The sequence below is a fragment of the Saccostrea cucullata genome, unplaced genomic scaffold, assembly GCF_032062105.1.
Source record: "Saccostrea cucullata isolate Sc308-1 unplaced genomic scaffold, CSIRO_AGI_Scuc_v1 ctg760, whole genome shotgun sequence".
NCBI classification, from domain to species: domain Eukaryota; kingdom Metazoa; phylum Mollusca; class Bivalvia; order Ostreida; family Ostreidae; genus Saccostrea; species Saccostrea cuccullata.
In genome coordinates this window covers 115,068-131,943 of record NW_026920159.1, presented here as the reverse complement: position 1 = coordinate 131,943, position 16,876 = coordinate 115,068, and the positions used below count along the sequence as shown (strand labels likewise).

The window sequence follows — 16,876 nt, the reverse complement described above, 5'->3', positions numbered from 1 at the left end:
AATGTTCTCTTTCCCAAAAATATCAAAATCATGAAAAATAAAATGGTGAAAGCCAACAATGCTGATACATACGTTGACCGGATTCTTCAACAATTATATTCTCTTCTTGGTGTTCCTGTTTGATAAAAATATTATTTTTGTTATCATATTCTCAAAATCTTATTATGCTTTTCATGTACAAGAATTTTCTGTATTATTGAATCTTCGGTATAATTAACCACACTCATCTTGTTTAGTATTCTAAATATATGATGAAGGAGCTTAGTTGTACATTTAATTTCTTCTATTTGAAAATGATTTCTAATAATTTGCTATGAGAGGACACTTTAATGTCGGACATGATAACTTTTTTCTAAAACAAAATTAGCCTTAATAAATGGGAAGAAACCAATTATGTATAAACATAAGAAACCATATATTTTAGCTGACACGGGGTTTCAGCCCCAGATGAACAAGCTATCATCAAAATACCAAAGTAAGTCAACATTACCACCCGCTAAAATATCCCCCTGAAGGGCACTTTATTATATGGGAAGATACTCTTTTTGGCATGAAGGATATCCAGATAACACTATAACAAACAGTATTTAATACAAAAGTTCAGAAAACAACAAAAATACAGGCAGAGCAAACACGGATCTCCAAACATCAGAAGTGGGATCAGGTGCCATGGAGGAGTTGGCATCCCCTCCCGACGGGTCACACCCATTGTGTGCTCTATGTCATGATTGAAAAATATTGCAAAAATTATTTGCAAAACTTAGTACCTGATACAAGAGGCAATATTTCAGGATACACTACAAGGAATTCTTTAAATTATTCTTTGCCAAAATATAGATTAGAACTCTACAATAAATCATTTATTCCCGATACCGTAAGAAAGTGGAATTCCCTTAGTCTAAAAACAAGAGAGGCAACTTCTATTAAAACTTTCAAAAATTATCTTCAAAATAGTAATGTTAAACCTCAGAAATATTTTTCTTATGGAAAAAGGTTTTTGAACATAACTCATACAAGATTAAGACACAATTGTATTTTAAAATCTGATTTATATCGCTGTAACCTAATTACCAGTCCTAATTGTTCTTGTGGACTAATAGAGGATACATATCATCTGTTTTTTGTTTGTAAACATTATGTAAAAGCAAGAAATTCCTTAATGAATAAGCTACTGTCATTAAATTATTTACATATTATAGATGTACATTTAATGCTATGGGGCGATGATTCTTTAACTTTCGAACAAAATGCTGAACTTTTTAAGAATATTCAAACTTTCTTAAATGAATGTTGACGTTTTTCAAAATAATTTTTTCTCAACATCTCAAATTATTTCTGTATATTTAAAGATTCTATTCCTGTTTATTGCTACAATGTATACAATGTATATAGTAGACCATATGTATATATGTTTGTTTTACTTTGGCAATTTTACAAAATGTTATATTAGGAGAGGACTATCTAAGTTACAGAACTTGTGTCCGATCCTTTTGACTTTGTCAATAAAATATGTTCAATTCAATTCAATTCATTGAAAAATAACCAATTAAATAAGAGGGAAATCCGTCGTCAATTCGATTTGAGTTGCGTCAAGCGAAAAGGGACCTTCGTGACCAAATTTTCGAAAATCGTTTTTTCGCCGTTTCTGAAAGATCTAGTTTTTCTGAATATTTTGATACCAAGCTTTTTATTATATGCCTTTGAAATTCAAATTAAAATTCCAATTTAAAACAATGCAAAATTTTAATCTAACAAGATAACGCCGTAAAACGTTGAATAACGTCACATAACGTCATGTTGATAATTGGAACGCCATTCATGAAATACCCTTTAGAACTGGTTTTAAATCGTTTTTTCAACTTGTATTTTAAAGTTTTTTAAATATATATTTCTCGATATATTAGCATTTTTATTGTAAATTAGTGGTAACTTAAAGGTTGTTGAAAAAAATATACTGTAGACGTACTTTTTTCCAGGGGGTCATTCAATTTCTGTTTAATCCACGGGTAGAAAATTACGCGGATGTTCTAGATTGGCACTGTATGCCTTACATTTATATTAAGTACGCTATGGCCGAGTACGTATATAATGTTAAGTAATACCACACGTGAAAAAGTACTTTTACAGTAACCTAAATGTACATGTACATATTGAAATAAATTTGTATTTGAAAGGATCTTGACCAGCTAGGACAGACCGCTGACCATTAATAAAAACAATAGAGTTCCCATCCTGAAATCATCTCGCAAGACATTCGTAACAACATGATATTTTTCAAGATAAATAATTTACATGTAGTGTTCAGGGAATTCACCGAGTTTCTACGATTGCTCGCAGTGGGGTAAAAAGAATATCTAACATCACTGTTCAGGCATGTAGTAAGGTCTTAAGGATTGATCCTGGTCAAAGTAATGTTATTGCTCTTTCGGTATAATCGGCAAACTCGCCTTTCCGAAAAACAAATCCTGAAGCAGTACCTAAATATTTTATGGTTCTTCTCTGAACTAAATTTTGAGAGCGGTTCAGGGGATGAAACTTCAAGCTTCGTAATTTTTACCTTTAATTATTTCACACTTCTTTCAAAAACTATTTCCCTTCATTTTAAATTAATTGAAAATTATATTGAAATATAGAAAATCTAGAAAATTATAAATTCAAATCAGAATAAACGTGTTTTTTTTAATCCCCTCCAGTGATGCTACTTGTTTGTGTGAAAATTTAATTAAGTAATACTATACTGGTACACATATTGTATCAATAATTGTGATTTTACCATACATCAGTGAAATTAATAAAATTTTTGAACAGTTTTGTACATTGGGAAAGGGGGGAGGAGGATGTCTTCTTCGAAAATGAGCCCGGCATATTCTGCCTTAAACAAAGTTGCGTAAATTCAATGCATTCATTCATTCAGTTCGATTTCTGTTGTTCAATGTGAAAAAACGTGCTTTTTATTCTCATCGGAATTATCAAGGAGTTAAATTTAATTTGCTCTGCACTAAAAATACCGAAGAAAAATGCCTAGGTTATGTAATATATATATCTAGGCTTGATGCACCACAATTCAGTGTCAGACGTTAAATTCGACTATCAGAATGTACTAAAATGGTTTAAGCTTATGTGCCAACTTTTCACGAGTTAGTCTGATCCTTAATTTATGAAATATTTTATTGACCAAGTCAGGGTCCCAATGACATTTTAACTTGCAGATATACAATCTAAACATCACTTGAATATAGAAGTACATTACAGATTTACATACATGTAAATTGAATAATCAGTTAAATGGGCGTTGGAAGTAAATTGAAAGTGGGGGCTAAACCAGCAAAAAGGTAAAACCCAATTTCAATGCCTACCCCCCCTCCCCGGTTCTGACGCATATGAGACAAGTGAAATTCATATTTTATGGATGCAACTAATAAAATAAAGATGGTTGAAAATGGGTCTCACCCCTGAAAATCAATATGTATTTACGCTGTCATCGGTAAAAAAATTCTAAAATTTGTTCTCAGCATGTGATTGTAAGCATAAACTTCAATTATTTGCATTTTTTATGAGTAGATCTCGTTATGCATAATTTGCACACTACAGTCGTTAATCCTCGGCTTACTGTGCTACAGTAACACATCGTATACGAGACATCCGAGGAGCTCCGAGGGATATATGTGTACGCAATTACACCTCCCCCCCCAAAAAAAAGATCATGAAGTAACCAATAAATGATGATTGTGGGATAAAATTCAAAAAGCGTATTTAATTTTTTTTTTATAATCCTAACTTTTCTTTCTTATAGTCTGGTTATGGTTGGTTAAAATAAAAAAAGGTCAAGAATAATTTCCATAATTCCTGATTCTTCAAAGCAACTCCATTTGCGGAAAAGGTTATTTTACAAAGAGAAAAAGGGAGTCATTAGACAAAATTATTTCCAATAGTTCATAGAATTCATAAAAATAAGTGTTCGTAAAATATATAAGCAAATAATCAAAAATCCCAAATATCAAATTATCATGATACTCTGCATATATCGTCTATAAGTAAGAAAGGATACAGAGTTTTATCGAAGAATTTTTTTACATAACTTAATTGATGAAGTGAATTTCAAGACAATAATTCGGTACTTTGTTTATTGATCAAATATATGAGCAATGTTTTATTTTAAAAATAGCTAGGGGGTGGGTGGGTTGTACCCAGTGTTTTCATAGTTGTAATGGTCAATCTAAAAAACATAAAGTATTAAATTAAATACGTAAAAATGAAAATGAACAAAATTAATTTATTTTAAAAACGTAAGAAAGAAATAAGAAAAAAAATTACGTAAAGAAGAATTATTCTTTGAAAGGCTCTCCTTTCCCGTTTCATTAGTAATAAAACATCTATAAAAAAAAAGGTGGGGGTCAAATTTAATTACATATCATGTAAGATTATAATCTCAAGATGTGTTCATATTTATAGTATAGTATAGTATTTAATACTATTTATAGTATATTTACAGTACTGCTTTTCCCTGAAGTTATCAGAGAATAAAACTAACGGCCTTCATGCGTCTGATTTTACATGGCCTACACAGTATTTCCAATTCGCTCGTCAGTAATTTTCGACTACAACTTTACCTTAAGTCACCGAGTTTAGTTTGAATTTACTAAAATTAATTTAGGCAATGAATACAAGACCACAAATTAGTTTTGAAAATGTCCAATGTTTATTATCTTCACATTTAATTGTGTCACCTCAGAGTGTTGCGCCAACGTGTACGTGTTATGAGTAAATATGGCAGTCCGTATGGGTTTCGCCGCTTCATCCTTTATGACATGGCTGTTTCTCAGCTGCTGCATTATTATTTTTTCCTGATATGAATTTACAAAATGCTGTTGCAACCATGCTAGAATCAGTTAACTTTATTCAAATATTAATCTTGGACAACAAACTGTGGGCACTGAGTCGCCAATTCTCGGGCCTTTCTGTCTAACGGAGAAACAATCTGGAATGTTTCACACATATCCCCCCCCCCCTAATTAAAGCAAAACAAAAAAAAAACATTGAAATAAATGCAGGGATCACTTGCTTATCTGTCAAAAATGGAGCTCGGCCGTAAAGACCGAAGAAGCGTTTGGTTTCAGATCTTAATGAGATAGTCAGGTACATTAATTTGTTGATGAACATTTTTTGACAGCTCAATAATAAAACCATTCATAAACAATCAAAATTAAATAAGTTTATAAATTATTTTGGAAAATTACCAGTAAATCTATATATTGACGACATTAAACATTTTTTCAAGATAGTTTTAGACGTGTCTTTTTTAAATATATATATGTATTCCGATAATATATTTTTGTTTTGATTTATATCGTGCGATTTTTTTTTTCATCGGCAAACACGCAGATGCGACGTCATGTCTTTGAAGCGCTATTGTGACGTAATTACGTTCATGTCACGAAGGTCCCTTTTCGCTTGACTGAACTCATTTATAAATAATTGACTAACAATAAGTATGGTAAATAAAGAATCCAGAATAGTTTTGAAACCCACGATAAATTACACGATAACATTCTTAAAGAGGAGAACTAAAATTTTAAGACTTTATTCGCGAGGTGAGCATCAAAATAATGAAGATATTTACAATTCTTCACTCTGTGTGCCTTATCTATCCGAATTTTCATCGATCTACAGTTCTGCAGCAAATTCAGAGGGTATCCTGCAACATTCATGACAAATACTAGAGAGAAAGATAAGATGATTCTTCCATTTCCCTTCAGTTTAAGTGTGTCATGGGCATTAACATGAGTAAAAATTACCTTTTCCCAGTATCTCAGAGTCGTTTGAACATTTATCACATGTTTCTCCAGAAGATGACACTTGCACTGTATTTCTTTTTCGGTTTTGATATTGGAGAGCTCACTTGCTAGGGTGAAAGATGAATCTTTCTCATCACAAATATTTTTTTGACATTTGAATCCTTTGTGGAATATTTTGGAGCCAATAAATGTTTCTGTCAGTTTTTCTATGGCTTTTTCAATGGATTCCCCAATTTCATTTGATACATCTTTGTCTATAGTCAGTGGTGTAATTCTCAGTACTTGCAACTGGATATCGTCATTGCATATGCCAACAACAACCGTGTGTTCATTGTGATCAAACACTGCTGCTGTTTGATAAAGACAAGGACTTCCTTCATGGTCTTCGTCTTTTGAAACACTCCATTTTAGAAAACTCATGCAGTACGCTACCAGTCTGTAGAACACAAACATGGCAAAAGAAGTGAATCGAAAGCATAAAATGGAGGAGCATTCCCACATTCCCTCGCAAAAGTCGGACTTAAACTGCTTTTTATTCATACATGGGACATACCATGACATGTCGCCTTCTGATACAGCCTCAAAAGAGTCCAAAGGTACCAGCATTTGAAGTTTCTCCATGTACGACATTATTTTACTTTTGTGTTCCAAGTACGATGTTTCATCTTTCCATAGAGCATCTATCACTTTATCTTTCAGTTCCCCCGTTCTGTTAAAGGATTTCCATTCTGTTATTAATCTCGTTTTGCAGTCTTCATTAATATGGTTTTTATCGGCAATAATCTTGCTGAAAGCCTTAGCAAACCACTGAATGTCTAGTACTGTATGCTCCCTCAATTTCTCTTCATCATAATATAAAAGAAGGCCATTGTCATGGAAACATTTTAAGAACACAGACATTTCCTCATCACTTTTAATTTGGTATTCAAGGGGAAGGGATGCATTGAGCTTTCGAATTTCACTCAAGGGCAAAACCTTCCAGGCTCCTTCATATAATAACTGCTCCATTAATGCCCATGAAGAAGGCAACTCAATTTTTGTATTGTTCTCATTTGCAAATAGTTCAACTATGGACTTTGTCATTGAATCCAGATTTCTTTTCGTGTTGTCATTAAGTTTAACTAGACCCACTGTATATGTACGGTCTTTAAGAGATTCTTTTAACCAATTTCTGTCCTCAGCTGGTACAGCCTCCCAGAATTCCTCAAAATACTTCTCTATCTCCTGAAAAAGTAAATAAAGTCATACATTAAAATATAGCATGTGGCCCAAGGCCAGAACACTCACCTGAATCTATTGATTTGCCTGTTCTTTACTACATTTTTTTTAAATGTCATTTTATTCTCATGAAAAAATCTTCTTTGTTAAATTTTAGAATATTGATCTGCTACGGTGAAAAAATCTTAATTCTTAAAGCCATAATCATGATAATATGAAAAGAGGCCCAAGGGATTCTTTTTCCTAAATATTTCATCTAAAACTTTTATAGCATATCTTAACAACTGAGAAAGATTCCAAATAAATATAATAAATCAGGTTCCCCTGTTTCCTTGAAAGGAATACTAGTATTTTAAATTATTCCTTGTATTTCCATGTAAACCCTAGTAAGTGTTCATTGTGGCTCAATCCTATTTCCGAGAGTCATGATTTGAACAAAATTGAATGTATATCATACTAGCAGTGCTTTTATATATGACATGGCTTTGTTGTTTTAGGAACACTAATTTTTAAGACATCTCCACTATGTTCAAAAATAAAATTCTGATCCCCTTTTTTCTGCCCTTTCCTACACCAAAGGGGACATACAAAATAACAAATTATGACTTTGCTGTTCTTCAGAAGACAAAAACCAAAAATTTAAGCTTTTTTCCCTATATATTTCCCTTTATATTTCTATGTACGATCCCATCATAAAAGTTGGATCCCTTATTGTTTCCCCACCCTAACCATGCTAACCCAGGGTGCATGATTTGAACAAACTGGAACAAGAGGCCCAGGGGCCACATCGCTCACCTGAGCAAATCGGCTAGGAAAAAGCACAAATCAAATCTGAACTAAAAAGTGTACAAAAGGCTGGGGGTGGGGGATGGGGGCTTCAATTTTAATACAACTTGAGAATGCCTTCATATTAATACGGCATATGACTTTGCTGTTCTTGAAAAAAAGATCTTTTTTAAGCATTTTCTTCCTATGCGCAACTTCATAATAATTTTAATTTGATTCCCCACTGTTTCCTTTCCTACTCTAGAGGGCCATGATTTGAATAAATCTAAATCTTCAATAAATGAGGATGCTTTCATGTATATATGACTAGACATTACTTTTCTGTTCTTGGGATTTTACCTCTTATTTTTCTATGTAACATTTTGATCCATCATTGTGGCCCCACCCTACTCATACGGGGTCAAGGGCATCATGGAAACAAGTTATTTTTGAAATAATTTGTTTCAGTTATTAAATATCAACATTTTGGGTTATCTTTCCCTGATTACGCTTTTCTTCAGTAACTTATTCCAGATATTGATACTTTACTATTCATTATTGTAAACTTACTGGCATCTGAAAGGCTTTAGTCATGCTGTGCTTGGGTTATTAAGTACCGGTAGATGGTTCATGACAGTAAAAGTAATCTATCTTTAACACTTAACACACTGAAATCCAACATATTATAACTTATTTCATTGATTTCATCCTTATCCCACCTCACTTTAAAACTCTTGCACAAAAATCTACAGCTTTGCACAAACAAGAGGCCCATGGGCCGCATCGCTCACCTGAGCACCAAGGGTAGGAAACATAGGTAATCAGAGATTACAGAGCTCACCTCAACGAATGTTGTCTTTAAGTAAGGCAAAGTCACACAATTAACCAACAAAAAGGTGTACATTCCAAAAATGAAAATATTTAAGCAATTTTGATCTGATACTTTGAAAGAGACCTACATAAAAAATTTAATCTAGTTCTTCTTCATGAAAATGTAATCAAAATCCAGCATCTAAAGCAAATTTGAGAGTTTTCATCTCTTGATGCAACATTTGTGCAAGTTTGGTTTATACAATGTTATATAAGCCTTATAGTTTTTTGGAAACAGACCTGCAACCATAACTTTTACCTGGTCTATTATCTGAAAAATGTATGTCGAATTCAGCATCCAAAGCAAGTACATTAAAGTGCATCCTAAGATGTATCGTCCATGCAAATTTGCTCATTATAGGGCTCATAGTTAATTGGAAATGAAACATGAATCAAAAACTAACATTTTCACTCATCCACAAAAAGGAGGTCAGATTCAGCATCCAAAGCGAGCCTGGTAGTATGCATCCTTAGATGTATCATCCATGCAAGATTGGTCATTAAAGAACTCTAATTACTTGAAATGAAACCTGCACCAAAAACTTTAACCTGTTCACTCAACCAGAAAATGTAGGTCAGATTCAGCTTCCAAAGCAAGCCCTCTAGTGTGCATCATTAGATGTATCATCCATGCAAGTTTGATCAACATAGGGCTTAAAGTTACTTGAAAATGAAACCTGCACAAAAAAATTTAACCTGTTCACTCAACCAGAAAATGTAGGTCAGATTCAGCATCTGAAGCAAGCCCGGTAGTATGCATCCTTAGATGTATCATCAATGCAAGTTTGGTCATCATAGGGCTTATAATTACTTATAAGTCCCATGACCAATCATGGATTTGCTATTTTTTAGAAAATGATTTTTAAAGAATTTTCCTATATATACCTTTAAAAACTTTCGTCCACCATTTTGGCCCCGCCCTACCCCCGGAGGTCATGATTTGAACAAACTTGAATCTACACTACCTGAGCATGCTTCCATATAAATATGATGAATTATGGCTTTGTCACTCTTGAGAAGAAGATTTTCAAAGAATTTTCCTATATATTTCTATGTAAAACTTTGGTCGGCCATTTTGGCCTTGCCCTACCCCCGGGGGTCATGATCTGAACAATCTTGAATCTACACTACCTAAGCATGCTTCCATATAAATATGATGAAATATGGCTTTGTCATTCTTGAGAAGAAGATTTTTAAAGAATTTTCCTATATATTTCTATGTAAAACTTTGGTCGACCATTTTGGCCCCGCCCTACCCCCGGGGATCATGATTTGAACAAAATTAAATCTACACTACCTGAGCATGCTTCCATATAATTATGATGAATTATGGCTTTGTCATTCTTGAGAAGAAGATTTTAAAAGAATTTTCCTATATATTTCTATGTAAAAATTTGGTCGGCCATTTTGGCCCCGCCCTACCCCCGGGGGTCATGATTTGAACAAACTTGAATCTACACTACCTGAGCATGGTTCCCCATAAGTTTCATCTTTCCTGGCACAGTGGTTCTTGAGAAGAAGATTTTTTAAATATGCCACCAAATTTTCATAAATTCCCAATTATCTCCCCTAGAGTGAGGGCGTGGCCCTTCATTTGAACAAATCTGAATATCCTTCACCCAAGGATACTTTGTGGCAAGTTTGGTTGAAATTGGCCCAGCGGTTCTTGAGAAGAAGTCGAAAATGTGAAAAGTTTACAGATAGGCGGACAGACAGACAGACGGACAAACAGACAGACAGACAGACAGACAGACAGACAGACAGACAGACAGACAGACAGACAGACGGACGCCGGACAATTAATGTGATCAGAAAAGCTCACCTGAGCTTTCAGCTCAGGTGAGCTAAAAATGTAAGACAAAGAGATTGTACAATGATATCCAAAGATTTTAGGAAAATTAGTCTCAATGTTGGCAAAATTGGCGGAAGATGTGTAATTGACCTCTGAAATGTTAATGAAATGGAATTATTTTTCATTGAAAAATATCATGTTATTTTCTTAATATCATCATAACTGCTCAGAAGATAATAAGTTTGTTGAGTCTATTAAAAACAGTACATATATTTACAATTTTCCTAGCCTTAAATCATCTTAAATCAGCAGCAAACTCAAAATATTAATGTTTTTTGCAAAACTAATAGGTGTTCTACTTTTTAATCATTAACTCAAATGAGTTACTTTTTTGTTTAGTAATAAATAAGTGAAGTAACATAAACAAGTTATTTTAGAAAATAACTTGATTCCATCATGCTGACTGTTGACTATTGAGAATGAGATCAAAAGTGAGCTCATCTAAGTTTTATGGCTCTCAGGCCAAGTTGTAGGGGTTATGATTTGAACAAATCTAATTCTACAATACCCAAGAATCTTTCCAAATAAATATTTGTATCACTAATCATGCCTTTGCTATTCTTGAGAAGAAGATTTTTTGAAATATATTTTAATGTAAAATGGATCCTCCAATGTGGCCCACCCTATCCCTGGGGGTTATAATTTGAACAAACTAGAATCTACACTACCTGAGGATTATTCCATATAATAATAAATATCACTAATCATGGTTTTGCAGCACTTGAGAAGAAGATTTTTAAAGATTTCCCTATATAGTCTTATGTAAAACTTGGGTCGGCATTTTTGGCCCCACCCTACCCCCAGGGGTCATGATTTGAACAAACTTTAATGTACACTACCTGAGGATGATTCCACATGAGTTGCATCTTTCCTGGCCCAGTGGTTCTTGAGAAGAAGATTTTTTTTTAAAAAATCCTATATATTCGTATGTAAAACTTTGATCGGCCATTGTGGCCCCACCCTAACCCCAGGGGTCATGATTTGAACAATCTTGAATCTACACTACCTGAGGATGTTTCCACATGAGTTTCATCTTATTTGACTAATTCATAATTATCTCCCCTTTGAAGAGGGCCTGGTCCTTCATTGAACAAACTTGATTCTCTTCACCTAATGATACTTTGTGGAAAGTTTGGTTGAAATTGGTCGGGCCAAAAAAAAATTATAGTTTGTTTGGAATTGTCGCCCACCTCTTTAAAATAACCCCCGCTCAAAAAAATTTATTGGCAAAACATTAACAATATTTTTTTTTATCGTTTCATCGTCTTACCTTACATTGTTAAGTACAAGTTAGTTCGTTCGTCGAAATAGCTTTTTAAAGTCGGGTTTGAGCTCACATAAATTTAACAACTCGGGTCAATAAAACGCTTTCTTCATAGTATTTATGATATAGCGATTATAGGTGGCGATTTGACAAAATAAAAGCCGCCAAATGTCAGACCATGTTGGAAACATTCAATTTCAAGCATTGTGTTGAAGAGCAGAACATTTATGCATCTCTATAAAAATCAAACGTGAATAAAAATTAAATTAAATGATACATCGATACCTGGAAAGAGTTATTGTAATAGATTGCACATTGAACTTGATAAGTTAACTCCGTCATGTTGAAAAAAAATCGTTCAAATCCCACTTAAAAATTACATGGATCAGAAACGTTTTATCCCAAATACTAAAGGAAAACTGTTGTCTGTCAGTATGACAAGTCTTTGAAACGTAATATTAAAATTGATGCATGGTTAAAAACTCAAGAATGTACCTCCCAGATTTCCACAAAACATCCCAACTCTTCTCAAGAAATTTTGTGTGGTTCAAACTGTTTGCAAGCGTTGTCTTAACAAAGGGCTAAATTTCAAAGAGAAATGCTATGAAATGGACAGATAAAAGTATTGTTTAATAAAGATTCTTAAAATAAACTAGAAGTTTGATGCTGAAATTTAACTTTTAATAAATGAACAGATCTTAACATCTAAATGAGATTAATATTTGAGTACCGTTCTGTGTTTTTTTTTTAAAATTGGACAAAATAATATTAACAAAATAAAAGGAAGAGGATAATAAATGAAAATTACCACTGTTCATTGATATTTTTATTCTTTATCATTTAGCTTCAACCTTTGTGCAACATATAAGAATTCGAATATCATAAATGCCCCATGTGATCAAAAAAATGCTTTATCTTAATACCTGATTAAATTATTATCTGTACTTTTAAGCAAGGATTACATATTGAAATTAAAATCTTGCTAAAAAAAATTTTAAATATTTTTAAGGCATTTCAGCCTTCATACAGCCTTATTATAACTCAACAGCGGTTTTTGAGAAGAAGTCGGAAATCTGAACAAAGAAATGGAAAACAAGATAGCTAGACGGGCGAGTGACACAATTTGATCAAGAAATCTTATCATTTGTGATGAAAATGGACAAGTTGAATTTTTTAAGCTACAAAGGTAAAAAAAAAACCAAGAGGCCCATGGGCCACATCGCTCACCTGAGTAACTTTTGTGATGCAGTTCTTTACCAGATTTCCCCTCCTCTTATATCTATTGTGGCCCCTTACCCCCCCATCTTGATTTTTACAATTTAGAATCTACACTACCCCAGGATGCTTCCACCTAAGTTTCAGCTTTCCTGTCCAACTGGTTCTTGGGAAGACAATTTTTCCTATATATTTCCATATAAAAATCAGATTCTCCATTGTGGCCACGCCCTGCCCCGGGGGTCATGATTTTAACAATTTAAAATCTACACTACCCCAGGATGATTTCACATTTGTTTCAGCTATCCTTGCCCACTGGTTCTTTATAAGAAATTTTTAAAGATTATTCCCATGTATTTCTATGTAAAAAAATTCTTATTGTGTCCCCGCCCTACCCTGGGGATCAGGATTTTAATAAATTAAGATTCTACACTACCCCAGGATGCTTCCATATTATTTTCAGCTTTACTGGCCCACTGGTTCTTGAGAAGAAAATTTTTCCTATATATTTCTATGTAAAACTTGGAATTCCTATTGTGGCCCCGCCCTACCCCCGGGAGTCATGATTTTAACAATTTAGAATCTATACTACCCAGGATGCTTCCACATATGTTTCAGCTTTTCTAGCCCACTAGTTCTTGAGGAGAAGATTTTTAAAGATTTTTCCTATATATTTCTATGTAAAACTTGGATTTCCAATTGTGGCCCCGCCCTACCCCCGGGGGTCATGATTTTATCAATTTAGAATCTACACTACCCCAGGATGCTTCCACATATGTTTCAGCCTTTCTGGCCCAGTAGTTCTTGAAAAGATGATTTTTAAACATTTTCCCCACATATTTCTATGTAAAACTTGGATTCCCTATTGTGGCCCCGTCCTACCCCCGGGGGTCAAGATTTTAACAATTTAGAATCTACACTACCTAAGGATGCTTCCAGTTAAGTTTCCGCTTTTCTGGCCCACTAGTCCTTGAGGAGAAGATTTTTAAAGATTTTTACTATATATTTCTATGTAAAACTTGGATTTCCTATTGTGGCCCCGCCCTACCCCCGGGGGTCATGATTTTAACAATTTAGAATCTACACTACCCCAGGATACTTCCGCGTAAGTTTCAGCTTTCCTGGCCCAGTGGTTCTTGAAAAGAAGATTTTTTAATGATCCCACCCTATTTTTGTCTTTTCTTGATTATCTCCCCTTGAAAGGGGACATGGCCCTTTATTTCAACAATTTAAACTTCCCATCCCCCAACGATGCTTTGTACTTTTACTTTGTACTTTGAACTTTACAAAGTTTGGTTAAAATTGGTCCAGTGGTTCTTGAGATGAAGTTGGAAATGTGAAAAGTTTACAGATGGACGGATGGACAGACAGACTACACACAAAATGTGATCAGAAAAGCTCACTTGAGCCTTCGGCTCAGGTGAGCTAAAAATGATAACAACAACAAAAGTGTATCAGAACATCTTTTGCTTAGCTACCCAAAAATAGTGTCTGAGTGAAAAATTATGGAAAGTGACGTCAAACATTGTTGTATCATTTATTTATTCTTTTTTTAATTTACGCTCAGATTGTAATACATAGATCTGTTAGCATAATAAAGCCAATACTTACATCAGTAGATTTTCTTTCTGTGTGTGTGACAACGAGAAACATTGGTGCCTTAGTGCCTCCAAATGTCTTGATTGAGGTTATCCAGAACTTTAAGTAGTCTGAAAGAACAAATAGAAGGAAATTGAGATAACGAACAGAATTCAATATCAAAGTCCATAAAATAATACAAATTCTACCACGGTTATTGAAAACTTCAAAGGAAGCCGCCGGACATTATTCTCCAATAAATCACGAACGTCATCAAGAAATTATCAGATCAGAAACACGTATCAAATCTGAACAATTCAAATGCATGTTTGGCTGTAGAATGAAATACTTGTTTAGACCGCATCGATGTGTCGTCTTTTGCAGTATAAACACTGTACATTGCACCAAGTTGCTGATGAATGTCGGTTTTTATAGCTAAGCGGGGCTATTCCACGGGCCTCCCTACACATTAAACAACGTGATTTTAGCAGTAAAACAAGAACATGATTTTGTTTTTGTATATTCATTTTAACTGATCAATACATATAACGAACAAAATTGTAATTTAAAAAGACTATTTTTTATGCAACGAAAGCTCAAATCGTCTGCATTCCATTTATAGGTAAGTCAACAAAATTTCTCTCTGGTGTTAAAAAGAACAGCGTATTCGAGACATGGTGACCTAATTCGTTTCTCTATAGAGGAAACAATCGGCCGTCTTTATCGCCCTTGGTAGAATAGAAATAAATTCCTTGTTGTCGTGAATGATGCAGAATAACCTCCTCGGTCTCGAAATGTTGTTTGAAATATAAAAGCCTCGGCTAACGCCTCGGCTTTTATCTTTCAAACAACATTTCTCGACCTCGGAGGTTATTCTGCAACATTCACGAAAACGCGGACTTTATTTCTTAAATAAGAGCAGAGCAAACACGGACCTTCCATCAGAGGTGGGATCAGATGCCATGGAGGAGTGAGCATTCCGTGCTGTAGAGTATCATAATAGGATAAAACAGACTGGTGTGTGAGTGTATTTCTACTGGATTATACTTACAACAGTGGAATTTTGTAGCTTTACTTAAAAAAAAATGTTTTAATGCTTTAGTCTTTGATTACAATACATCGCTTAATTTTCAAAACACCTTGCTTACTTTTGCAAAAAAAAATATTTAATCTTTATTAGGGAAACAGACTTTTCAGGAAATATGATTTTTGCCCCACTGTATACTCAATAACTATAATAAAACATCTTTGGGTTTAATAGGACTTAACAGGGCTCAAGAACATACTTAATATAATAAAATTTTATATTTTACCGTGTAACCTGGTACACAATCGAAAAAACGTCCAAGTAACCGCGTATCAAATATTGACCGAGTTGACATCCCTTATAGAATTACAAGTCTTTATGTTTTGAAAGCTTTTCCATCGAAAATACTTCAAATCAAAAATTGTTTTCTTGAAGACAGCATTTGAACATACTGTCTAACGGATTTTTTTTATGTGCTGCTAATTTTTACAAGTTTAATAAATTTAAAAAAAAAATTAAACGCGTAAAATTTCACATAGTTTATAAACAGCTCGTGTAAATTTTCAACATTGTATGTATAAAAATAATGCTAATTACCATTAAGCTCACTCCCCAGAGGCTATATAATTAGAAGTGTTGGTATTTTGAGCACTTTTAAGCCAATCATCAATTGAGTTCATACAGGTAAATCTCAATTGATTTGTATAAATTACACAAACATCATCCTTAATAAATCAGTTTGACCTACTTGGTAACTCTTTTTTGTATTTTTAACGAGACGCATAATTTCTGATAATGACCTAAGTATTACAGGTCTTCCATTTATACACGTTTCAAATCTTTGACCCCTTCGATTTAATTATGATAGTTTCAATTGCCTCTCTGTTTTCAGTAAACTCCAGACGAGCACGTGGTCTGCTCAGCAATGTGTTTATAAAACAGGAATAAAAGAAGAACACGTGGTTTATGGTATATAAAGGTAAATGATGAAAAATTATAGTAAAACTCAGTTATTTCGAAGTAAGGGGGGCCTAAGAAATTACTTCGCTACATCCCTAATTCATTATATCCGTATAACATGTATAAGAAATATATTACATTTATATAGTTGGGGATCAAAGATGCATTTATCATATCCATGAAATCGCAATATATGTGTCACAGGGTGAATAAATTATTATTATAATAAATACTATATAATTTATTCATTAATAATTTGTTACCTAATATACTTATCATTTCATTTCCATCATCATCATTTTCATCTATTATACAGCATAGTGAATTACAGT

General features: G+C 33.6%; 1 protein-coding gene across 1 annotated transcript in view; it reads right to left on the bottom strand.

Annotated features, from left to right (window-relative positions):
* The window catches only part of LOC134244362 (uncharacterized), a 35,275-nt gene that overhangs the window by 985 nt on the left and 17,414 nt on the right, over positions 1 to 16,876 (bottom strand). Inside the window, exons 4-6 of the mRNA XM_062726643.1 lie at positions 14,591 to 14,688; positions 5,796 to 7,019; positions 73 to 115 (exon numbers count right to left, since the gene is read on the bottom strand). Of these exons, the coding sequence (XP_062582627.1) occupies positions 73 to 115; positions 5,796 to 7,019; positions 14,591 to 14,688 (1,365 nt within the window). The remainder of the gene's footprint in view (positions 1 to 72; positions 116 to 5,795; positions 7,020 to 14,590; positions 14,689 to 16,876) is intronic.